This window comes from Syngnathus leptorhynchus, chromosome 15 (genome assembly GCF_054491065.1).
Source record: "Syngnathus leptorhynchus isolate UIUO chromosome 15, UIUO_Slep, whole genome shotgun sequence".
Classification (NCBI taxonomy): Eukaryota; Metazoa; Chordata; class Actinopteri; order Syngnathiformes; family Syngnathidae; genus Syngnathus; species Syngnathus leptorhynchus.
The window spans coordinates 8,851,112-8,872,896 of record NC_141209.1 but is presented as its reverse complement, the minus strand read 5'-3'; the positions used below and the strand labels follow the sequence as shown (position 1 = coordinate 8,872,896).

The 21,785-nt window shown below is 51.4% G+C and overlaps 1 protein-coding gene across 9 annotated transcripts in view; it reads left to right on the top strand.

The window, feature by feature from the left end:
- Nucleotides 1-21,785, top strand: part of syne1b (spectrin repeat containing, nuclear envelope 1b) — a 52,437-nt gene that overhangs the window by 27,779 nt on the left and 2,873 nt on the right. For 7 of the 9 annotated variants that reach the window (XM_085931309.1, XM_085931307.1, XM_085931306.1 and 4 more), the window contains 65 exons: nucleotides 49-2,203; nucleotides 2,402-2,739; nucleotides 2,802-2,946; nucleotides 3,013-3,231; nucleotides 3,299-3,567; nucleotides 3,638-3,803; nucleotides 3,912-4,067; nucleotides 4,136-4,288; nucleotides 4,373-4,555; nucleotides 4,637-4,774; nucleotides 4,963-5,148; nucleotides 5,225-5,347; nucleotides 5,416-5,598; nucleotides 5,676-5,819; nucleotides 5,884-6,039; nucleotides 6,446-6,586; nucleotides 6,937-7,050; nucleotides 7,113-7,274; nucleotides 7,387-7,590; nucleotides 7,729-7,893; nucleotides 8,533-8,736; nucleotides 8,812-8,943; nucleotides 9,017-9,117; nucleotides 9,196-9,349; nucleotides 9,438-9,551; nucleotides 9,641-9,799; nucleotides 9,964-10,173; nucleotides 10,400-10,501; nucleotides 10,560-10,679; nucleotides 10,754-10,954; nucleotides 11,081-11,254; nucleotides 11,324-11,455; nucleotides 11,590-11,786; nucleotides 11,898-12,030; nucleotides 12,094-12,276; nucleotides 12,420-12,569; nucleotides 12,644-12,820; nucleotides 12,901-13,056; nucleotides 13,124-13,279; nucleotides 13,347-13,517; nucleotides 13,584-13,717; nucleotides 13,820-14,024; nucleotides 14,132-14,314; nucleotides 14,388-14,534; nucleotides 14,603-14,757; nucleotides 14,874-15,021; nucleotides 15,112-15,206; nucleotides 15,288-15,522; nucleotides 15,597-15,791; nucleotides 15,870-15,995; nucleotides 16,072-16,227; nucleotides 16,693-16,851; nucleotides 17,061-17,227; nucleotides 17,303-17,653; nucleotides 17,721-17,871; nucleotides 18,027-18,209; nucleotides 18,425-18,562; nucleotides 18,786-18,977; nucleotides 19,202-19,547; nucleotides 19,871-19,939; nucleotides 20,624-20,715; nucleotides 20,798-20,924; nucleotides 20,999-21,210; nucleotides 21,297-21,497; nucleotides 21,561-21,689. In XM_085931309.1, coding sequence (XP_085787435.1) covers nucleotides 49-2,203; nucleotides 2,402-2,739; nucleotides 2,802-2,946; nucleotides 3,013-3,231; nucleotides 3,299-3,567; nucleotides 3,638-3,803; nucleotides 3,912-4,067; nucleotides 4,136-4,288; nucleotides 4,373-4,555; nucleotides 4,637-4,774; nucleotides 4,963-5,148; nucleotides 5,225-5,347; nucleotides 5,416-5,598; nucleotides 5,676-5,819; nucleotides 5,884-6,039; nucleotides 6,446-6,586; nucleotides 6,937-7,050; nucleotides 7,113-7,274; nucleotides 7,387-7,590; nucleotides 7,729-7,893; nucleotides 8,533-8,736; nucleotides 8,812-8,943; nucleotides 9,017-9,117; nucleotides 9,196-9,349; nucleotides 9,438-9,551; nucleotides 9,641-9,799; nucleotides 9,964-10,173; nucleotides 10,400-10,501; nucleotides 10,560-10,679; nucleotides 10,754-10,954; nucleotides 11,081-11,254; nucleotides 11,324-11,455; nucleotides 11,590-11,786; nucleotides 11,898-12,030; nucleotides 12,094-12,276; nucleotides 12,420-12,569; nucleotides 12,644-12,820; nucleotides 12,901-13,056; nucleotides 13,124-13,279; nucleotides 13,347-13,517; nucleotides 13,584-13,717; nucleotides 13,820-14,024; nucleotides 14,132-14,314; nucleotides 14,388-14,534; nucleotides 14,603-14,757; nucleotides 14,874-15,021; nucleotides 15,112-15,206; nucleotides 15,288-15,522; nucleotides 15,597-15,791; nucleotides 15,870-15,995; nucleotides 16,072-16,227; nucleotides 16,693-16,851; nucleotides 17,061-17,227; nucleotides 17,303-17,653; nucleotides 17,721-17,871; nucleotides 18,027-18,209; nucleotides 18,425-18,562; nucleotides 18,786-18,977; nucleotides 19,202-19,547; nucleotides 19,871-19,939; nucleotides 20,624-20,715; nucleotides 20,798-20,924; nucleotides 20,999-21,210; nucleotides 21,297-21,497; nucleotides 21,561-21,689 — 12,922 coding nt within the window. The remainder of the gene's footprint in view (nucleotides 1-48; nucleotides 2,204-2,401; nucleotides 2,740-2,801; nucleotides 2,947-3,012; nucleotides 3,232-3,298; nucleotides 3,568-3,637; nucleotides 3,804-3,911; nucleotides 4,068-4,135; nucleotides 4,289-4,372; nucleotides 4,556-4,636; nucleotides 4,775-4,962; nucleotides 5,149-5,224; nucleotides 5,348-5,415; nucleotides 5,599-5,675; nucleotides 5,820-5,883; nucleotides 6,040-6,445; nucleotides 6,587-6,936; nucleotides 7,051-7,112; nucleotides 7,275-7,386; nucleotides 7,591-7,728; nucleotides 7,894-8,532; nucleotides 8,737-8,811; nucleotides 8,944-9,016; nucleotides 9,118-9,195; nucleotides 9,350-9,437; nucleotides 9,552-9,640; nucleotides 9,800-9,963; nucleotides 10,174-10,399; nucleotides 10,502-10,559; nucleotides 10,680-10,753; nucleotides 10,955-11,080; nucleotides 11,255-11,323; nucleotides 11,456-11,589; nucleotides 11,787-11,897; nucleotides 12,031-12,093; nucleotides 12,277-12,419; nucleotides 12,570-12,643; nucleotides 12,821-12,900; nucleotides 13,057-13,123; nucleotides 13,280-13,346; nucleotides 13,518-13,583; nucleotides 13,718-13,819; nucleotides 14,025-14,131; nucleotides 14,315-14,387; nucleotides 14,535-14,602; nucleotides 14,758-14,873; nucleotides 15,022-15,111; nucleotides 15,207-15,287; nucleotides 15,523-15,596; nucleotides 15,792-15,869; nucleotides 15,996-16,071; nucleotides 16,228-16,692; nucleotides 16,852-17,060; nucleotides 17,228-17,302; nucleotides 17,654-17,720; nucleotides 17,872-18,026; nucleotides 18,210-18,424; nucleotides 18,563-18,785; nucleotides 18,978-19,201; nucleotides 19,548-19,870; nucleotides 19,940-20,623; nucleotides 20,716-20,797; nucleotides 20,925-20,998; nucleotides 21,211-21,296; nucleotides 21,498-21,560; nucleotides 21,690-21,785) is intronic. The other 2 variants (XM_085931305.1, XM_085931308.1) reach the window with 2 other exon arrangements.

Genomic DNA, 21,785 nt, shown 5'->3' with positions numbered 1-21,785 from the left:
ATGGTCTCCAACGGATCCATAATACTTATATTTTCTTTTTCGACCCAGAACCGATGCCGAAAGTTCCACTCAGCATTTGGAGGCGCTACGTAAACTGGCAGTAGACTTGGAAGGACAAAAGGGGACACTGGAGGAACTAAAGGACCAGAAACAAAAAGTCATTCAGTTCTTGAACCTGGATGACAAGGAACTGGTCAAAGAGCAGATCAGTCACTTTGAGCAGCGATGGAATCAAATGCAGAATCTAATTGAGAAGAAAATCCAGGACTCTGTGGTGACCCTAGAAGAAATGGGCCAGGTGGAGGCTCGTCTGAGGGAGGCTCGAGATTGGGCAGAAGAGCAGCAGCCCGCCTTGTCTGAGGCTATGAAAATGAGTCCTCCTCCGGAGTTGGCTCAGAGTTTCCTGTTCGACCACCTGAGCATTTGCAGCGAGTTGGAGGCCAAGCAACTCCTGCTGGCCCAAGCCATGGCCGACTCCGACAGGGTTCTGGCCCGTCTTGGCCTCACCGAACGCCAACGCCTGCAGCAGCTGATTTCCGACACCCGGTCCGAGGTCGAGTCTCTGAGCGTCCAAGTGGTGCAGCGCAGAAAACACTTGAGCAAAGCTTTCACCGAGAGGACTCACTTCCTCATGGCCGTCAACCAGTCCATTTCCTGGGTCCAGCAGAACGAGAAAAAGGCCCAGGCCGAAGAGTACGTCGCCTTGTTGCCCGAGGACCTTGCCAAGCAGGTCCGAACATGTCGCAACATCCAAAGCAGCTTGAAAGCTTACCAGAGTGAGCTGACGTCCTTGTGGTCTCAGGGGAGAGACCTGATGAGGGACGCCAACGAGGAAGAGAGGAACGAAATCCTCACAAAGCTGCAGGAGCTGCAAAATATCTTTGATAAAACTCTACACAGGTGTGGCCAGAAACTTCAGGAACTGGAGAAGGTCTTTATCTCGCGGAAGTACTTCAAGAATGACCTGGAGAAAATATGCCAGTGGATAAAGCAAGCTGACATCATCACATTTCCTGAAATCAATCTAATGGTCGGAAACGCTGAACTAGAGGCACAGCTTGTCAAATACCAGCAGGTAGTCGAGCAGGCGGTGGAGTACGAGAACCTCCTCCTCATCGTACAAAGAGCGGGCCAGGAGATTTTGCCCACCCTCAATGAAGTGGACCACTGCTACTTGGATGAAAAACTCAACACCCTCCCGCAGCAATACAACAACATCTTAGCCTTAGCCAAAGAGAAAGAGGAGAAAATCCAACAGGCCATCTTCACAAGGAACGAGTACACCTCATTCATAGATGTCACGCAGAAAGCTCTGGAGGAGCTGGAGGAGCAGTTCAACCAGCTGAGCACAGAGCCGGTCGCCTTACAAACGGAGGAGGTGCTCAATTTGCAAAGCCATTACAAAGCCATCCAAGCTGATCTCAGCAACTTGGGTCTTGCTGTCAGCGAACTCAACCAGAAGAAGGAAGGGTTCCGTAGCACTGGACAACCGTGGTGCCCTGAAGAAATGACCCAGCTCACCGGCCTCTATAATAGCCTCAAAAGGCTTGTGGAACAGAAAGTAGAACATCTGGATGAAGCCCTGGAGTCATTTGAAGACCAGAAGGCCATGGCCATGCAAGTTGACTCTGAATTAAAGGCAACCAAGGAGCAGCTTGTAAAAGTCAACGCTGAGACTCAGTCTGCCGAGGAGAGACTGAGGAACTACCATGCTCTGGCTGGGAGCCTCCAGAGTGCCAACTCGCATCTATCCAGGCTGGTGGAGCAGATGGGCACTCGTGCTTCAAGTTTGGACCAAACGGCGCACAACGCACAGCAAGTGGTCCTGTGGCAGGAGGAACTGCGGTCCTTACAGGCTGCCGTCGGCGACCTGATCGAGGAATGCGAGAACCGCTTCGTTCAGAGTAAAGACTTTGAGACTGAAATGCAAAGGACACTGGCCTGGCTGCAGCAGGTCCGGGACGAGCTGGCTTCTGCTGTTACCGTGGACATGCGGGTGGAGAAGGTGCAGGAAGAAATTAGGAAGCAGCAAATCATGCAGGAAGAAGTACAGTCCAGACTGAGGATCGTGGCGGCGCTGAGTAGCAGAGAGAAGCACAAGTACACCAGCGCTAACGAGCTAGCGCCCACGCATGTGGACGCTAGTCTTGGAGAAATGGCAAAGCTGCAAGCAGATGTTCAGAAACAACTGAGTTCCAAACAGGTACCACTCAGCCCAGTAGAACCACACATCTGTTTGAATTTGGTTTTTCTTATTGGGAATGGTAGAAAGGTTTCTTTTTAGGGATTAGCTTTGAGGGAGTTAGTTCTCGGGTTAGGGTTTAGCTTCAAGAGATAGGTTTGGGTTATATGGTGTGCTAAACCTTAGTGGGTTCTAAGGAGTCCCTATTGTGTTGTAAAGGTGACCTTGGAGCAGGCCCTGCTGTTGTGCCAGAAGTATCACTTCAGGATGCAGTCGGCCTGCGAATGGCTGGAAGACGCCGTGTCCTTCCTGCAGCAGGCCGGCTTAGGTGTGGACGTGGAGAACTACGAGGAATGTCTGAGACAGCAAGATGACATCGTGGCAACGGAGCAGGAGTTCCTCATCCACCTGGAAGAGCTGGAGAACCTCATGTCCCAGCTGGAGGACCTGGTCAATCCCGTAGCCAAAGGGCAGTTGCGGGTAAGCGTGGAATCAGCCAAGCAAAGAGGCCTGGAAGTCCGAGATCAGCTCCAATCTCATCAGGATGTTCTTCACAGGTACGGGAATTAAAATAGTCTGGACAGTCTTTCAACAATGCCTCATCAATATTTCTTTTCAGTTGCGTCGCTCAGTGGAAGTCGTACCAGGAGGCACGACAGAGCGTCATTGAGATCATGAACGAAGCTGAAAAGAAGCTCACCCAGTTTTCCACTGCTAAGGCAGCAACCAGCCAAGAGGCTGAGGACAAGTTACACAGTCACCGGGTAACACAACTCAACTGAGTCATGAAGACACGGCCAGTGCAGTACCTTCTTGTCTGTTTTTTGTAGTCCCTGGTCTCGCTCGTCAACGGCTTCCATGAGAAGCTGAACGGTCTGGAGGAGCAAGCGGCTCAGCTGGAGCAGGTGGGCAGCGACGCAAGCAAGGCCACCATCAGTCGCTCCATGACCACCGTGTGGCAACGATGGACCAGACTCCGAAGCGTGGCCCGTGGTCAGGAGCGAGTTCTTGAGGACACGGCGCAGGAGTGGAGGACCTTCAGAGAGAAGGTAAGTCCGTGATGGACGGAAACCAGCCTAGTGACAAGTACTGACCGCAATTCATCATTTGCAAAAGATGACAAAGGTGCGAGCGGTGGCCGATGAGCTCCGGGGTCGGGTGCCAGACAGCGCGGTGGAGAAGTCTTCCAAGGCCACGCTGCAGTCTCTGCTGGAGCAGCATGACGTTCTGAGCCAAGACTTGGAGAGAGAGCTATCGTCGCTGACTCTGCTGCGCCAGTATGCCCTCAGCCTGCTGCACGACGTGGAGGTGCCCTCACCCACCAGCGAGCAAGAAGAGCTCCCCAGTCTGAAGGAGATCCGGGCTGTGCAGGACCAGATGGACGGGTACTAACACCACACGGCTGTCTTGTTGACTTTATTTCTCCTGGCGTCATTTCTTTGTGTTTTGGCGTAGCCTCCTGACGCAGTCCAGGACCAAGCGAGCTCAAGCCGCTCAGGAACTGAGAGACAGAGAGGAAGTTGAGCGAGAACTCAGCGTGGTGAAAGCCTGGATCCAGGAGACTAGGGAGCTTCTTTTCAACCCCTCGCCTGACATTGACTCACTGCTTCAGGAACTGGAGGTACCAAGAAAAGTGGACCTCCAAAGTGGATACATTACCTTGAGATATTGATTTAAGAATATTGTTTTTTTTTGTTTGTTTGACAAAGCTTCATCTAATTTTGTGCAGGTGATCCATGGAGACGTGATCACCTACCGTCAAAACGTGGACAAACTAGCCGAGCAGCAACAGAGCAAGTACCTGGATCTCTACACCATCCTGCCTTCTGAAATCTCTATGCAGTTGGCCGAGGTCTCGCTGGCTTTGGGGGCCATTGAGGATCAGGTGCGCTTCAAATATTCTCAATGTTCATTCTGGACTCTGCAGTATTTTTTGTATTTGGTGCGTTCCAGGTTCTGTCCAAAGAAAGAGATATCCAGAAAACCAGAGAAATTAAGGAAGAGTTCAATTCTCGAATCCACGAGGTTTCCGAGAAGCTCAAAGCCATCTCTGACAAATTTAAGGACAAATCTCCAGACATTGACCAAGCCAAAGAAGAAGTCAAGGTAGAGGACCAATTTACCTCCAGCAGTGGCTGTAAGGTTTGTCACCAAACAGTCTGATGTTTTTTTTTTTTTTTATGCTTTCAGAGTCTAGCTGAGGACTTGGAGTCCTGCGGTCGTACTCTCGCCGAGCTGGAGGCGGGAGTGCAGGAGTTTGGCCGCCGTAACCCTCTGCTGGCCAAGCAGCTGAGCGACGCCATCGGGAAGCTTTCAGAGATGCACCATCACGCCACCCGACTGGCTGACTGCCGCAACAACTGGCTCAAAAAGGTTTTCAACCATTCATCTGAAACTTTAAAAAAGTATGTGAGGGTTCATTGCGCAGCCATGTCTATTTTTTTTGCTGTCTAGGCTGTTTGCTATTTAGATGAATACCACGAGATGCTGGACTTCATTGTGAGGTGGTCGGAGAAAGCCAAGAGCCTGGTGAGGGCCAACGTTATCTGGAACTCGTCGCTTCACCTCCAAGAGCAGATACGCATGTACCAGGTGGGTGGCACCAGTGGGTGGGAGTCCTCAAGAATTCCGTGGGGCTGCAACAAACAATTATTTTATCCATCCATTAATCTGTTCGGATATTTCCTGTCGAGCATATGGATAATCTTCAATGAAAAAAGTTATCTAAACCATTCATTCTCGTCCTTCACCTACAAACGCTGTTTCGGTCTCCTTGCCAGGCCGTCCTGCGAGAGTCCCGCGAGCTCCACGGTGACCTGGAGTCCATGGCGGAGAAAGTGGAACTCCTGTCAGAGGTCCTGCATGTGGAGTCCATGAACCAGCAAGTGTGTGAGCTCAGCCGACACACAGAGGAGCTCCAGCAGAGCATCAAGACGCGGCTGCAGAGCTTGGAGGACGCCGAGAAGGTGCGGAGGACTCAGTCGCTGCTCTTCGTCATGTTGTTTTTGACATTTGTCTAACAGAATCCCCCTACGTCCTCAGAGTATGGAAGCGCTGGAATGCGAGGTGAAGGCATTACACGTGGCTCTGGAGCAGGTCCAGTCCACGCTAACGTCACCTGAGCTGGCAGGCCAGAGCCTCAAAGAACAGCTGCTGCAGAGACAGGTGGGAGATGGGAGAAGGCAGGCCCTGTGCCAGTTTTTCAACATTTGATGGACACCCTTTTTTTTCAGCATTTGATGGCAGACATGGAGAGTTTGAAGCAGCAGGTGCAGGCGGTGCAGCTGTGCCAGAGCGCCCTGCGGGTGCCCGAAGAGGCGATGCCCAACCTGGCTGTTTGTCGCACGGCGATCCGTCTGCAGCAAGACGCTAGCCACCTGCAGCACGTGGCCATCCAGCAGTGCAACATCCTTCAGGTTGACCAAGTTTCAAACATAGACGCTCGCTCGTGCCTTTATCTTTATCCAAATCTTTTTTTTTTTTAAATCTCCAGGAGGCAGTGGTGCAGTACGAGCAGTACGAACAAGAAGTGAAGGAACTGCAGGGCTTGATCGAGGAAGCGCACCGCGTCATCCAGGACCGCCCCATTGCTACCAGCAGCATCCAGGAGCTACAGGCGCAGATCCTTCACCACGAGGTAATACCATCCAACGAGGTCAGACTGAATCCAACCGCCAACCACTTCTTCTTCTTCTTCTCAGGAGCTGGCCCAGAAGATCAAAGGCTACCAGGAGCAGATCGCCTCCCTCAACTCCAAGTGCAAAATGTTGGCAGTGAAGGCCAAGCATGCCACTCTGCTGCTGACCGTCAGCGACGAGGACTTGCCCGAGATGGAGGAGGAGAGAACAACTGTGACGGTAACATCGGAATAATCCGATAGTGATGCATAAAAATATGTCGACAATATTTGATAATTCTGCAAGTAGTTCATGCTGAACTCATAATGCCTGTCCCTAATATTTTGGTTGTTTCCTAGGAAAGCAACATTTCAGAAATGACATTCATTACAATCCAAGGTCATTGAGTTTAAGTTAAATTAATTGAAATTAAATTAATTGAATTGAGTTTAAATTAAATGTATTGAATGTTTAATTTATTCAAATGGAAAAAAAGGTGAATACTGTTTTTTGTCAGATAAACAAGCCAATCAAAATCAAATTGTTTATTACATAATGAAATATATTTCAGCAATGAAAGTCAATGAGGACACACTAAGTCATGAAGCGAAACAAAAAAACAAAACATTAATTTTTCTCTGTTCAGATCACGGCAGGCCGCTGCCACACCCTCCTGTCTCCCGTCACCGAGGAGTCCGGCGAAGACGGCACCGTCAGCTCCGTGTCCTCCCCTCCAACGTGTCGCTCGCCGTCGCCGCTCGCCCACAGCGATGCTGCTCCTGCTAAGGTAACATTCACTCAGCGACTTGAAATTTGATAACCGTGTGAAGCTGCAAAAAAAAGTCTCATAAAGTCATGTGTGGGGAGAAACTTAGTAGCTAACACCTTTTAAAAATGTCAGGCCCCAAAGCCAGTTTTCCTCAACAACATCTCGAGAAGCTATATCTGAAAAGACACAAGAAGACTGCCATGTTCGTTTTGGGTGGCCGTTGTGGCTCAGTAGCACTCTCTGTTCAAAAAAAAAAAATCCTCTCAAAAGCAGGTTTCACCAAAAAGGATAGAATTTGGTACACGTGTCCCTCTTGAGTAGAGGCACAAAAAACCTCAAATCATAATCCTTTGAATACATCCTCCCAGGCTGGAAGGGGAGCCCTGAAGAGAGCGCCGGTCCAAGAACTCTACGACCCGACCTTTGAGTCTGTGGCCAACCTGGATGACTTGCAGCGGTCGTGGGAGACGTTGAAAAACGTGGTAGGTGTGCTCGCAGAAGGTCCCCGTCGTTGCAGCCACTTTCACGTCTGCTATGCGTACAGATCAGCGAGAAGCAAAGAAGTCTGTACGAAGCTCTGGAGAAGCAGCAGCGCTACCAGGCCTCGCTGCAGTCCATCTCATCCAAAATGGAAGCGCTGGAGGCCAAGCTGAGCGAGCCCCTGGAGGCTGACACCAGTCCAGATAGTCACATGACAATGCACCAGGTCAGCAATTTTTGGACTTATTAACTGACCTTGGGTACTGTTTGGGCAAATACAGAGTAATTTAAATAACATTGGAATGCCGAATACAGTTTCATCTTATATGACTTTGCAGGGCGTGATGCAAGAAATTGAGAGCGTGCAGGAGGACATTGACGGGCTCCAGATGAGCTTCAGCGATGAGCTGAGCGCAGACGCCGCTTCCGTAGTGGACTCAGACATGGCCGACCAGCTAGCCATGCAGTCGTCCCTGGCCGTCCTCGCCGAGAGGATGGCCACCATCCACATGAAGGCTTCGGGGAAGCGCCAGCTGTTGGAGGTTGTGTTGCCTGAAATGGTCCAATTTTATTTCTTTTGTTTGAAAATGCCATTCATGCAACAGAATAATAGCTCAGGCCCAGATTTCACACAATTGAGACAATTTCAACTTTGTTCATGTGGAACCCGTCCACCACAGGAACGCGTCATCGATCGTCTTGAAGGTCAACGCCTGGATGAGGCTATACGAGGTTTTCAGATCCAAGCAGACGAACTGGACCGGTGGTTGACCTGGACGCGACGTTCTGCTGCCGTCATCCTTGAAACGCAGGAGTACACCGAAGGGCAGCTCATACATTGTCAGGTATTTTATTTTATTTTTTTGCATACGGCGTTTTATTCAGATTTCCCTTTCAGGAGGCGAGATTGCTTGAAAGCACTGTTGTGAAGTTTTGAGGCAGAAACACGTTTTGTTGTCAGGGAATGTTGTTGAGAATATTGGTTCCAGAAATTGGAAAAAAGTGTGTTGGTAAACAATGTTTACAGGCCCGAGTCAAAATCTTTGAGGTAGGAGGGGCGCTGCTATCGTGAGTAGCTTAACAAGCGTGCTCAAGCCTCCAGCTGGCTGACTCGCCTTGCTTCTTAGCAGCACGAGCAGTGCTCTTAAGAAGATTATGTCAGAGTCCCTCACGAGTCATCGTCTGACCACGAATAGATCCCGTTGCCGGGATTGGTGGCAAAGCCTCCGGGAAATCCTCGAGAGCCGGGAGCACTGACAAACGAGAAAACAAATGCACGTTTTCATCTCAGTCGACGCGTGGCTTTCGTCTTTTATCAACGCGACGTGAGAGATTAGCACCGATGTGGCAGAAGAACTCGGAACAGAGGAGTCCAGGTCAAAGGGCAGCGGCAAAGCCCTCGGCGCCCCCCGGCCGGGAATAACCGCAGGTCCGTACGGAAATGGACAATGTTTGAGCTGGCCTCTCTCTTCCTGCTGCTGCAGAATATGCTGCTGGACATCGAGGAGAAGGTGCAGACCCTCTCCGTGCTGTCCGTGCGAAGCGAGAACCTGCTGCTGCGGGGCCGCGCCGAGACCCGGGCTGAGACCCGAGCTGAGACCGAGCGGCTGGCCAGGCGGTTGCGCACGCTGAAGGGAGGCCTGCTGGAGCTGCAGAAGATACTGCAGGAGAAGCACGCCAGCATGCAGGTGGGCTTCCCCAGACAACACATTTGAACCGCAAACTACCGACGAGACCCAAACGTGCCAATAAATTGTGCGCAGGGCTCCACGCAAGAGCAGGAGGACAGCGAGTCCGACTCCAGTCTCTCTCAGAGCCCCAGCGTTCAGGACTGGGTGGCCCAGGCTCGGACCACACGCTCCCAACAGCACCAGGACACGCTTCAGAGCCAAAGGGTATATTCCGCAACCACGCTGTTTGCATAGGCGCTCGAACGAAAAAAAATTTGTTTCCTCCCCCGTTGCGTAGGAATTGGAGGAACAGCTCGCAGAGCAGAAGAAGCTGCTTCAGTCGGTGGCCAGCAGAGGCGAGGAGATCCTCATCCAGCAGGCATCGCCGGGCGGCACCACGTACTGAACACCCTAGTCAATAGTTTTCAGCTAATACTGTGAACATTGTGAATGGAAATTTGTTTGTGCTTTTGGCAGCGCTTCTGAGACGTTTTCAGCTGGCGCACTCGCCGAGCGGGAAGCCGACGCCGCCTGTCAGCAGATGAGGCAAAGGTGGGAGAGCCTGCGGCTGGAGCTTAAAACTAAAGTGCAGCTGATGCAAAAGAACCTGGTGCAGGACCACAAGCAGACGGTACAGTCGAGTCATGCAAAAAGCAAGAAAAAAATACTAAAAGTTGTTTTTAAAAGCCAGGGAATAGATTGATTGTGTTTCTTTGCAGGTTTATTCAAGTGCCCCATGTGCGGCAGCGCTTTTGAAAGAAGAACTTGAAACTGACGCCGCATCGCTGAAGGTTCTTTATGACCGTTGCAGGCGAACAATGGAACATTCTCAGGTTGAAATTTGTATTATTGTTTCAGAAAAGTCAGAGTTGTGGGACTTGAGGCCCACGACTTATTACTTTACCCTGCTGTCTTTTTTCAGCCTGGCGACGAGAGTGCCATGCAGGCGTCCACGATGGAGCAGCAGCTCTACTCAGCCGTCTCATCTACCTCCTCTTGGCTGGACGGCGTGGAGAACGTGGTCTTGTCCGACTCGCTGCTGCTGGCTGACAACGTAGAGGCTCAGCTGGAAAAGCAGGAGGTGCAACCATTTTCCTGACCAAATCCTGAAATGTTATGTGTTTGATTGTGTGTCACTGAACTTCTATGGAGAAACCTTCTACCAGGAGATGGTTGGAATTCAGCATTCTTGCTTCAATACCAAAGATCAAACAAGATCTGAACTGCTCCTGGTTTGCTTTGTAGACGTTGGAGCGGGATCTCCATCGTGTGGCAGGAGACGTGGCACTCAGTCAGACCTTGCTTGCCTCGTCGTCTGGCTTGAGGCAAGAGGAGCGAGCTTTGCTGGAGGACAATCTGGACTGCCTGAAAGAGAGACTGGGAGCTCTGGGCGCTGCTCTGGGTCAAAGCTGTGATCACATGAGGACCAGGACTCACCAACTCACAGCCTACCAGGTTGCTCTTCATCCGTTCATTCAACTTTAATTATTCACCTCCTAGCCATCCTTATGCAACAGAGGTGTGCCCTAGGGCTCTGTTCTGGGGCCCCGCTTGTTCATCCCATTTGTAATTCCCCAAACCAACACAACTCTTTTTATGGGGATGGTTCTTGTGTCCTCAATTTTTTGAACTGTTTGATTGTACAATGTCCTGCATGATTTGGCTTTGTTGTTGAACACAGACTGAACTGCAGCATCTCCAGAGTGCATTAATGGAGTCAAAGTGCCAGGTCTTGCAAATACTAGCTGAAGCCATGGACAGACCAGTCTCAGAGCAGCTCCAGGTACGGCAAAACGTTTTTACGTTTTTCATTTTTTCACGCATCTTTGATTTTTATGCAGGTCATTGCCAGCACAGAGGACAACTTGAAAGAATTTGAACAGAAGATTGCAGAACTGAAAAGCAGAGGAGCCTCATTGCAAGCCGATCAGATATCAACCGACAAAATACTGAAGCTTCAGGTTAGACGGACGAAGTTGGGGCATTTGTAAATCCTAGTACTAGTCTCTCTGTTGTTGTTTTTTTGGGGGGTCAGGATGCCTACGAGGAGCTGATGATGACCGTGGGCACTCGGCGCAGCGGGCTGAACCAGAACGTGGCGCTGAAGCTGCAGTACGAGCGGGCCCTGCAGGACCTCGCCGACCTGGTGGATACGGCCAAGGGTAAGATGGCTGCTGACCAGAGGATCATCGCCGGCTCAGCCCAGGAAGTCCAGAGTCACCTGGACAAACACAAGGTCAGACTTTATGTTACATGATTTGTATGACGTGTATAGATAATGAAATACATGTTTTAAAAAAAAGCTGCATATCTCGAGTTTAATCAACATTGGTTCTTCTCCAAATCTGTGGTTGTCTTATAGGAATTTTTCCAGGGTCTGGAGTCACATATGATTTTAACTGAGACCTACTATGGGAAAATTAGCGGGCTGATGCTTCCCAAAGAGAGGCGGGTGCTAGAGGAGACCTTAAACCAGGCTCAGAGCGTCCTCCAGCAAGCACACAGCAAAGGTGTGGAGCTGGAAGGCATTCTGGAGGTAAGACAATGAGGCTCCCCTCAACGACAAAAAATGCTGACAAAGCATTTCGTGTATTCTCTTTGTCAGAGTTGGCGTCACTTAGTGCAGGATTACCAAAGTTTGGATGGCCAGTTGGAGGCCGTCGAGGAGAGTATCCCTGCAGTGGCATTAGTGGAAGAGACAGAGGAGAAACTGATGGAGCGGATTTCACTGTATCAGGTACAACAAGGAGAAAAGGAATCTGTCATTTTATCCAAGTCCTCTACTTGAGTATTTTTAGGGGCCTTTTTACTGAAGTATCATGAGTACTTTTGCCACCTTTGCAAAAAATGTGACTCGAGTCCCTCTTCCAGGCTCTGAAGGGGAAGCTCACGGAGCACCAACACAAACTGCACCAGGTTCTGGCAGAAGGCAAATGTCTCCTGCTGTCCGTCTGCTGTCCAGCGTTGGAGAATCAATTGGCGGTTCTGGGCGAGCACTGGCTGGACAACACCGGCAAAGTCACAAAGGAACTGCAGCGTCTGGAGGCCATCCTCAAACACTGGACCAGGTCAGGGACATTATCAGATGCTCAATAAATGTCTTGAATCGGAACCGTGACAGCTATGGATGAAAATAGAGAATTAATCGAAAATGCTCAGTCTCACTTTTTTCTCCCAAGCTATCAGAGACAGTTCGGGGAGCTGAGCGAATGGCTCCAGTCTGCCCTGGAGCGTCTGGAGTTTTGGAATACACAAGCGCTCTTGGTCCCACAGGAGTTGGAAACAGTCAGAGAGCAGCTCTCCGCTTTTCTGGTGAGATCCTTGCTTATCATGTCACCATCATGCTGTCATCTTCACGATTGCGCTCCATCTCAGGAGTTTTCCAAGGAAGCGGAGAGCAAGTCCGGCCTGAAGAGTTCTGTGCTCTCTGACGGAAACCAACTCCTGAGACTAAAGAAGGTGGACACGGTGGCGCTGCGCTCAGACCTGGCCCGCATCGACAATCAGTGGAGTGAATTGTTCACACGCATACCGGTGGTGCAGGAGAAGCTCCATCAGGTACCTACCTCTCCAACCTTGACTTTACTCCTCACTGAAAACGATTGAGTATGTTTTAGTGGGCCGGAACAGATTCTTGCCATTTCAGTTCTTGCTGACGGGGAAATAAATATGTATGTAAATGATGTCCATTTGTTACTCAGATCCAAATGGAGAAGCTGGCCTCCCGCCACGCCATCTCAGAGCTGTTCAACTGGGTATCGCTGATGGAGAATGTCATCGAGGAGGATGAAGAAAACCTCAAGAGTGCCGTCGGATCACATGTGATCCAGGACTACTTGCAGAAATACAAGGTGGCCTTGAAAGTGGTTTTACTATGCGAGAAGGTTGCCACGGCGACTTGAACAGCACATTTGCCATTTCTCAGGGCGTCAGGGTGGATTTAAGCTGCAAGCAGTTGACGGTGGACTTTGTTAACCAATCGGTGCTGCACCTCAGCGGCCACGACGTCGAGAGCAAGCGCAGTGACAAAACCGACTTTGCCGAGCGTCTCGGCGTCATGAACAAGCGCTGGCAGATCCTGCAGGGTCGCATCAGTGAGCGGGTAAGGCAGCGGAGAATGAAAGTAATCTTGCATCCGTGGCGCAACAACAAAAAATAGAAGGTGGAAAATTTGTTTGACAGATCCAGTTCCTGGAGAGCCTGCTACAGATGTGGCTGGAGTACGAGAGCAGCGTTCAGACTCTGAAGTTCTGGATGGGAACTCAAGAAGAGCGGCTGAAGAGAAAGCACAGGATTGAGGACCTGATGTCAGTACAGAACGCGCTCAAGGACTGCCAGGTAGCCCTCACATGTCGTCGTCAGCCTTCTTGAAGAGCCGGTCAAAACTCCAAAATGTATTTTTCAGGAAATGGAGGAGCTGATGAGGGACAAAGAAAAAGAACTGGAGCGGGTTGAAGAGCAGGGCTGCGCTCTTGTTCAGAACAAAACCGACGAGGCCTGCGCTATCGTCATGGAGACCCTCCAGGGCGTCAACCACACCTGGGCCAATCTGGACCACCTCGTATGTTGCTTCCATTCTTGTCTTGATTATTTTCCTCGGAAACCAAACTTAAGATCAAAATGTCCAGATCGGCCAGCTGAAGATCAGCCTGACGTCGGTGTTGGATCAGTGGAGTCTTTACAAACGCGCTTCAGAAGAGATTAACGGCTACTTGACGGAAGGCCGATATTCCGTCTCCCGTTTCCGCCTCCTCACCGGTTCCTTGGAGGCCGTCCAGCAGCAAGTGCAAAGTCTGCAGGTATGATTTGTCCTCGCTTGGATGCGACGGCTGGATCCGATCCGGTTATCGGTGTGGCATCTACAGGCTTTGCGAGAGGAGCTGGAGAAGCAGGAGAGCAGTCTGAGGAGGTTTGGCGCCATCACCCAGCAGCTGCTGAAAGAGTGTCATCCATCAGTGTCGGATTCCCTCGGGCACGCCCTCAAGGATGCCAACGCAAGGTCTCTCCATTGATTTCACCAGAGCGCTGTCCGGCTGAGCAGAACTGCTCGATTTGGGATGAACGTCAAGCCCTTCCCTGAAGCACTCCATGTCCTCCTCAGGTGGTCCGGCCTCCTGGAGGAGATATCCGAGCGACTGAGGAGCAGCAAAGCTCTTCAGCAACTGTGGCAAGGCTACAAGGACCTCTACCAGCAGAACTGCGCCAGCGTCCTGCTACAGGAGGAGAAAGCTGAGCAGCTCCTTAAGGCGGCGTGCAGCGAGGACATGGCTGACGAGCACGTGTCCACCTGGATCCAAAACTGCGGCGTACGTACGCTTTGGACACATTCCAAACCCAGACGTGAAAATCAAGTCTGTTTTTAGAGTTCTACCCCTCCCACGCTTTAAACGATTTTTTGGGGTTTGTTTGGCAGGAGGTTCTCCATTCCCACATACCGGTGCAGGCCTCCCTGCAGGTTCTCCGCGAGCTTGGAGATCAGCTGAAGCAGCAGGTGGACACCTCAGCCGCCTCCGCCATTCAATCGGACCACCTGGAGCTTTCTCAGCGGCTGGCGGTGCTGGAGCAAGCACTCAACAGGCAACTCGTCACGCTGCAGGTGCGCAACCTTTGCGTCAAGCATCAATGTGACGTGTGTTCTGAGCTTTGAGTTTGTCTCCTCACCCTTCCAGACTGGCGTCCACGACTACGAAACCTTTAACCGCCAGCTGGACGCTTTAGGGGGCTGGGTGGTGGAAGCGGAGGAGGCTCTGAGGGTGCACGACCCAAACGGCTCCACTGACCTGAACCTCATCCAAGAGCGTATGCAGGAGCTGAAGGTTTGCAAAAAAAAAAATTGTAAATCTTTGCAGCGACTTTTGCGGACATAAGCGTTGTCTTTCAACAGCGACTGATGATGAAGTTCAGCAGCTTGGCGCCGGAATTGGAGCGCCTCAACGAGCTGGGTTATCGACTCCCGCTAAACGATTCCGAGATCAAACGTATGCAGAACCTGAACAGGAGCTGGTCGGCCGCCTCAACGCAGACCACCGAGAGATTTAGGTAAGAAGTTCATCATCGTCTGTGCCTTGAGAGGACACTCCCAGTGCGGCGCAGCCTGCCCTCTGTCAGATCCGCCAGCCTCATGCTCAAGGCTTATGGCTTTTCCTTTCCTTTAGCAAACTGCAGTCCTTCCTGCTTCAGCAGCAGACCTTCTTGGAAAAGTGTGAGACGTGGATGGAGTTCTTAGTCCAAACGGAGCAGAATCTGGCTGTGGAAATCTCCGGAAACTATCAAAGTTTGATAGAGCAGCAGAAGGCCCACGAGGTTCCCAGCCTTTCTCTGACTCCCTCAGGATTTTTGGAATTTTTATTTTATTATTATTATTATCCATGGACACGGTTTGCTGTTTTGCAGTTATTCCAGGCCGAGATGTTCAGTCGCCAGCAGATCCTCCACTCCATCATCTGCGATGGACAAAGGATGCTGGAACAGGGCCAAGTGGATGACAGGTCGCCTTTACAGACTTTGAATCCGTCCATATACATGTTGTGTATATTTATATTGTTTTCTTCCTGGATTGGATTGTCCAGGAATGAGTTCAATCTGAAACTGGCCCTGCTGAGCAACCAGTGGCAGGGTGTGGTGCGGCGAGCCCAGCAAAGGCGCGGCATCATTGACGGCTTGGTGCGCCAGTGGCAGCGCTACCGCGAGATGCTGGACAAGCTGCGCAAGTGGCTAGTGGAGCTCTCCCAACCGGCCGAAGGGCTTCGGCCTGGGACATCCGTTCCTCTGCAGCAAGCTCGCTCCATGCTGGATGCCCTCCAGGTCCAAAGCCGGGCAGTTTTAGCCCTTCATATGAGCCGGCGTCGCTAAAGTGTCTGTCTTGTGTGTGTCTGCAGCTTAAGGAGAAGGTGCTGCAGCGGCAGCAGGGCAGCTACATCCTGACGGTGGAGGCCGGTAGACAGCTGCTGCTTTCAGCCGACAGCCGGGCCGAGGCCGCTCTGCAGGCCGAGCTGACCGACGTCCAGCAGCGCTGGAAGCGGGCCAGCGGACGATTGGAGGAAATGCGGAGGCAACTCAGCACCTTGTTGAAGGTGCAGCACTCCTTCATTACTAAAGTATCTTTACGAAATGGAATCAAAATATCACAAACTTGCTTTGTGCAACAACAGGACTGGGACCGCTGTGACAAAGGCATCGGTGCATCTCTGGAGAAGCTTCGGGCCTTCAAGCGACAACTCTCTCAGCCTCTTCCCGATCACCACGACGACCTGCAGGCACAGCAGATGCGTTGCAAGGTACACCGGACCCAGTCCTTTCCCGCGTTTGGACTTACTCACATCACGTCACACGGGCGCCTCCGCCATTTATCAGGACTTGGAGGGCGCCATCGAAGGCTGGACCGGCGATCTGGCCCACCTGACTGTCCTGAAGGAGTCGCTGTCGTGCTACATCAGCGCCGAGGACCTGTGCGTGCTGCAGGAGCGCATCGAGCTGCTGCAGCGCATGTGGGAGGAAATCTGCCACCAGGTGACACATGCGCATCACTTGCATTGTTTAAATGTTGTGCGTGAGGCTTTGATCAAGATGGTGATTGTGTCTGATATTTATTAAGTTGAGAATTTTATGATCAAATGTAGGAATTTTGAAATTAAGATTTTCTGAAGTTGTTTTTTTTTTATGAGTGAATTTTCTTGCGAAATAGGGTAATTTTGAAGGGTGCAATTTTGGAAATTTGTAGTATGGATAATAGTTCCCAAGAAATTCTGGATCGGCTGAATATTTTGGATCGATCTGAATTGACCAAGAACTATTTTCTAGTTTAAAAAATCTCAAAGTCTATTTCCTATTTGCAAAGTTGAAACAGCTGCACTGAAAGATTGTTCACTGCATCCTGTTTGTGCTTCACAACAGAGAGACAGGAAACACACAAAACCACCCAGTGCTACTCTCAGCGCCTTGCTCAACTTGGCCAATGTCTTTCTATCTTGGCAGCTAAACTTGCGCGGGCAGCAGGTGGCCGACAAGCTGAACGAGTGGAGCGCCTTTCATGACAAGTACAAGGAGCTGTGCGAGTGGCTCACCGGCATGGAAAGCAAGGTGTCTCAAAATGGCGACGTCAGCATCGAGGAGATGATCGAGCGGCTGCGGAAGGTAAGGAGTGCACATTAGGCCTTTTTTCGTGTTAGTTTTGGTTTCTCCGAATTCCACTGCAGCTCTTGTGGTCCTATTCCACAAGGTTCAATTTTGCAGCCCCTGCTGTTGTTTCTCCAGGGTTCCATCCCATTTGTGTTTGTTTGATGTTTGATTTTTAGTTTACGTTCAGCACAAGTTACCAAATGTCTGTGGTGTGTTGTTGTCAGGACTACCAGGAGGAGATCACAATGGCCGAGGAGAACAAGCTGCACTTACACCAGCTGGGAGAGCGCCTGGCCCGGGCCAGCCACCCAAACAAAGCCGCCGAAATCCAATACAAGCTCACCAAAGTCAACGACCGCTGGCAGCACCTCCTGGACCTAATCGGCGCCAGGTGAGGCGACCGACAAGACACTTCGATGAATCCACCAGCTCCATTTTAAATCTCCGGCGCGTTTGTTGTCGTCAGGGTGAAGAAGCTGAGGGAAACCCTGGTGGCCGTGCAGCAGTTGGACAAGAACATGAGCAGCCTGCGTACCTGGCTGGCCCACATCGAGACCGAGCTATCCCAGCCCATCGCTTACGACTCCTGCGACTTCCAAGACATTCAGCGGAGGCTCGACCTACAGCAGGAGCTTCAGAGCGACATCGAGAAGCACAGCACCGGCGTGGCGTCGGTGCTGAACCTGTGCGAGGTTCTGCTGCACGACTGCGATGCCTGCGCCACCGACTCCGAATGCGACTCCATCCAGCAGGCAACGCGCAGTCTGGACCGCCGATGGAGGAGCATCTGCGCCTCCTCCATGGAAAGGAGGCTCAAGTAGGACCTTGTCTTTGACTCTTTGCTCGATGATCACCTCTGATCTTTAACCAAAGTTGGTTTGCAGGATTGAGGAAACGTGGCGCTTGTGGCAGAAATTCCTGGAGGACGTGACCCGCTTTGAGGAGTGGCTGGCCGCTTCTGAGGAGACGGCCGCGCTACCCAACTCCTCGGGTGTTTTGTACACCGAAGCCAAGGAGGAACTCAAGAAATTTGAGGTGCACAATTTATAATAAGGGAGTATTTAAAAGACATATCATAATGTCATTTTAATCAATCAAGATTTTTTACAAAAAACAAAGCCTCAGTATATACCTCAGTCGCACTTTTAGGAAAAGAGACCTTTGCGGTTTGTCTCGCCGCATGTCTGCAGACCTTCCAGCGTCAGGTCCACGAAAACCTGACGCAGCTGGAATTGCTGAACAAGCAGTACCGCCGGCTGGCCAGAGAAAACCGCACGGACGCTTGCGGCGGCTTGAAGGAGATGGCGCACAGCACCAACCAGCGCTGGGACAACCTGCAGAAGAGGGTGGCGGCCATCCTCCGCCGGCTCAAGGTGGGGACCATGACCACTGGCTCACACGGCTTCTGTACAACTTGCAAGGGAAAGAATGCCAACCCTTTGGAATGAGCTAGAAAGAACCAAGTGCATCCAGGCCCCGAGTTAGCAAAGCAGTCCTCACTCATTCCAAAGGGCTGACCTACTTTTTCTCGCAACTGAGTTTGTTTGTATTCTGACTGACAAGGAGCATTCTTCCTTTGCCTGTGCAGCACTTCATCAGTCAGAGGGAGGAGTTTGAGACGGCCAGAGACAGCATCCTGGTGTGGCTGACCGAGATGGACCTGCAGCTCACCAACATCGAGCACTTCTCTGAGTGCGACATCCAAGCCAAGATCAAACAGCTCCGGGTGAGTGGTTGCAGAGCAACAATTCAATGTTGGGTCTCTGAGTGCGACATCCAAGCCAATATCAGCTCCGGGTGAGTGGTTGCAGAGCAACAATTCAATGTTGGGTTTGATTGAAAAATCAGGCAGATGTATACCAAAATACTGTACATACAAATATTGGAAAAATAGCGTGCATCACGTTTTTTTTCGGACGCAGTTAGCGAGGATTTTTCTGGTTCCGCAGTCCTTCCAGCAAGAGATCTCGCTGACCGCGGCCAAGATCGAGGGCATCTTCCACCAGGGTGGGGCCCTGATCGAGAAGAGCGAGCCGCTGGACGCCGCCGTCATCGAGGAGGAGCTAGAGGAGCTGCAGCGCTACTGCCAGGAGGTCTTCGGACGGGTCGACAGATACTACAAAAAGCTCATACGACTGCCCGTAAGACCTTAAACACATCAGTCCCAGGATGGATGGATGGATGGATGGATGGATGGATGGATGTTGAAGGGAGCCAAGGAGCTTCAATTAGAAAAAAATAGTACTCTGCCACCATCTTGGACCCCCTCTATTGCCAATTACCATTCAGTATAAACATTTTTGTGTGGTTGTCAATTTGTTCTTCAGTGTGTAGTCCTCACGAGTCCATTGCAATTATCCTGCAGCTGGCCGAGGACGATACCGAAGCGTCTCTTTCGGACCGTGAGCTGGAGCTGGACGAGGTCGCCGACTTGTCAGGTGACCTGTCAGGCCTGCCGCCATGGAGCGAGCGCCTGGGCGACGGCTTCTTGTCGCCGCTGCCCTCGTCAGGACGCTCGGCGGCCTCGCTGGCGGCGCAGCTGCGGACGGAGCGCTCGGGCCGGGACACACCAGCCAGCGTGGACTCCATCCCGCTGGAGTGGGACCACGACTACGACCTGAGCCGCGGTCTGGAGAGCGCCAGTCGGGCACTCCGGGAGCAGCAGATTGAGGAGGGAGACTTCCTGCGGCCACCTGCCTCCGCCTTGTCAGGTCAGCACCGCATATAATTCATAATTATTTGATTTCCTTTTTTTTTTATTATTATTATTATTATGAGTGAACACCCCTGCGCCTCATCTCAGCCATCTTTCAGCATCACTGGAAAGAGGTCTGCCTTCTAGTGGATTATTTGTGCAGCACATGTATTAATAGCACACATCTGGCTTTTCAATACGCTCAAACAAATCTCACTGATGATGTGGAGGCCTCAAAAAGTCAAGTATCACATGTTGTACTGAGGCACCCAACAAAATGTCAGTCGTGTAAAATGGCCGGGTGCTGAACGTGTGTGTGCTTGACAATGTGTCTTCCAGATGTAGTGATCCCAGAGAGCCTGGAGGCCTTTGTTAAACTAACAGAGAAAACACTGAGGTGCTCCGCTGGTAGGCAACGTGCTAACAAAGCTAGCATGCTAAACTCAGCACCACCTGGGGGCCTTAGAGCTTTCACCGCTTTTGGATTTGTGTTTCATTTCCACTTTTGGTAACCGATAGCAACAGTTTTCTAACACCTGGGGCTCCATTCCATTTCTTTTGGTCCCTTCAAGTGACGAAAAAAAAAGTGATTTCAGAGAAATGGAGCCCCTTCCTTTTCACTTTGCTTGGTGCTGTGTGGCTGTAGACCTTTTCACCGGGACGTCACGGGTGGCAAAAGCTCAAAGATTTTAGCCTTCTTTATCAGCGCTAAAGGGAGACGTGGTGGAAATTCGACGTGAGCATTGAAGGGTTTCTTCTCTCAGTCAAGTCAATCCCCTTTCTGCCACCCAGATGTACCCTGGCACCTTTTGTTTACAATCACTCTGAAAAGGTCTATAAATCCTCTTTGCATGTCGTGTGGTGGAACGCTGTCAGGTTAGCATTGGGCTTTCGTCCGTACTGAGGCGGGTGATGCTCAAGGTTTCCTACTCGCATCATCCCCACCCGGATGAGGCTTTCCGCCGTGGATCCCGGTGACACACTAACACCACGTGTACTCTCAATGATCGCGGGCGTGTGTGTGTGTGTGTGTGTGTGTGTGTGTGTGTGTGTGTGTGTGTGTTTGTGTGTGAACATGGTGCGTGTCCGCAGGGGAGGCGTCGTCGTCTGACCCACCGCTTGCCGACAGCAGCCGCGGCCGCACGTACGCCGCCGTCGACCTGGATGCCTCCTACATGGGATATGTACGTTTGCCTCTACCGCAACCCCTTCGCTCATTTTTAATTACTTTTCAACATACAACATATCAAAATAATTGATACTTAGATGAGACTGCTGGGTGAATGTCGCGGCAACATCGATGCAGTGAAGAGGGTGGGCTGCCAGTTAAAAGAGGAAGAGGACACGGCGTCCGGACTGGCCAACCCCGGCGGCTCCGAGTCGCAAACGTCTGGTGAGCGCCTACAAGATGGGCTCCTTTGTGTCATGAAGGACAAGCTCGGGATCTCAATGTTCTGCTCGTGCCAGGGGTGATCGAACGCTGGGAGCTCCTGCAGGCTCAGGACCTCAGTAAAGAGATCCGCGGCAAGCAGAACCAACAGCAGTGGCAGCAGCTCAACTCGGACCTCGACAACATCCGGACGTGGTTGCAGGAGGCTGGCGACGAGCTGGAGCGCCAGCGTGGCCTGGACCTTAGCACCGACATCCAGACCATCCAGTTTCGCATCAAGAAGCTCAAGGTGTGTTCCTGCTCGTCCTCAAAGGTCCCCAAATGTAAAAAAAAAAAAATAAGTGGGCTTAAGCGGGTCTGTCGGTGTGTGTCCAGGAGCTGCAGCGGGCTTGGGACAAGCGTAAGGGCATCGTGCTGTCCATCAACCTGTGCAGCGCCGACTTTGTGCACTCGGACACGGACGAGTCCAAGGAGCTGCAGGCCAAACTCAAAGACATGAATAACCTGTGGGATGAGCTAGCCGCTGCCTTGGACCGCTGGAGGTCTTCGCTCCAGGGAGCCCTCATGCAGTGTCAGGTATGTCCAGAGAAGGGTACAAGTTGGGCTTGGAGGAAGACCTTGATGAAATGCCTCAAACAGGACTTCCACGAGATGAGTCACGGTCTGCTGCTGTGGTTGGAAAATATCGACCGTCGACGTAACCAAGTGGTCCCCATCGACCCCGTGCAGGACAGCGACACTCTGCAAGAGCACCATAAAGCACTCACGGTACAGCTGCTCTTTTTTTTTCGGCTTTTTGTGGGTCAGAGTCACGAAATGGCAGCCTTGCGAGCAGCGAAATTGGAGCTCTGACTTGCGCTTGCA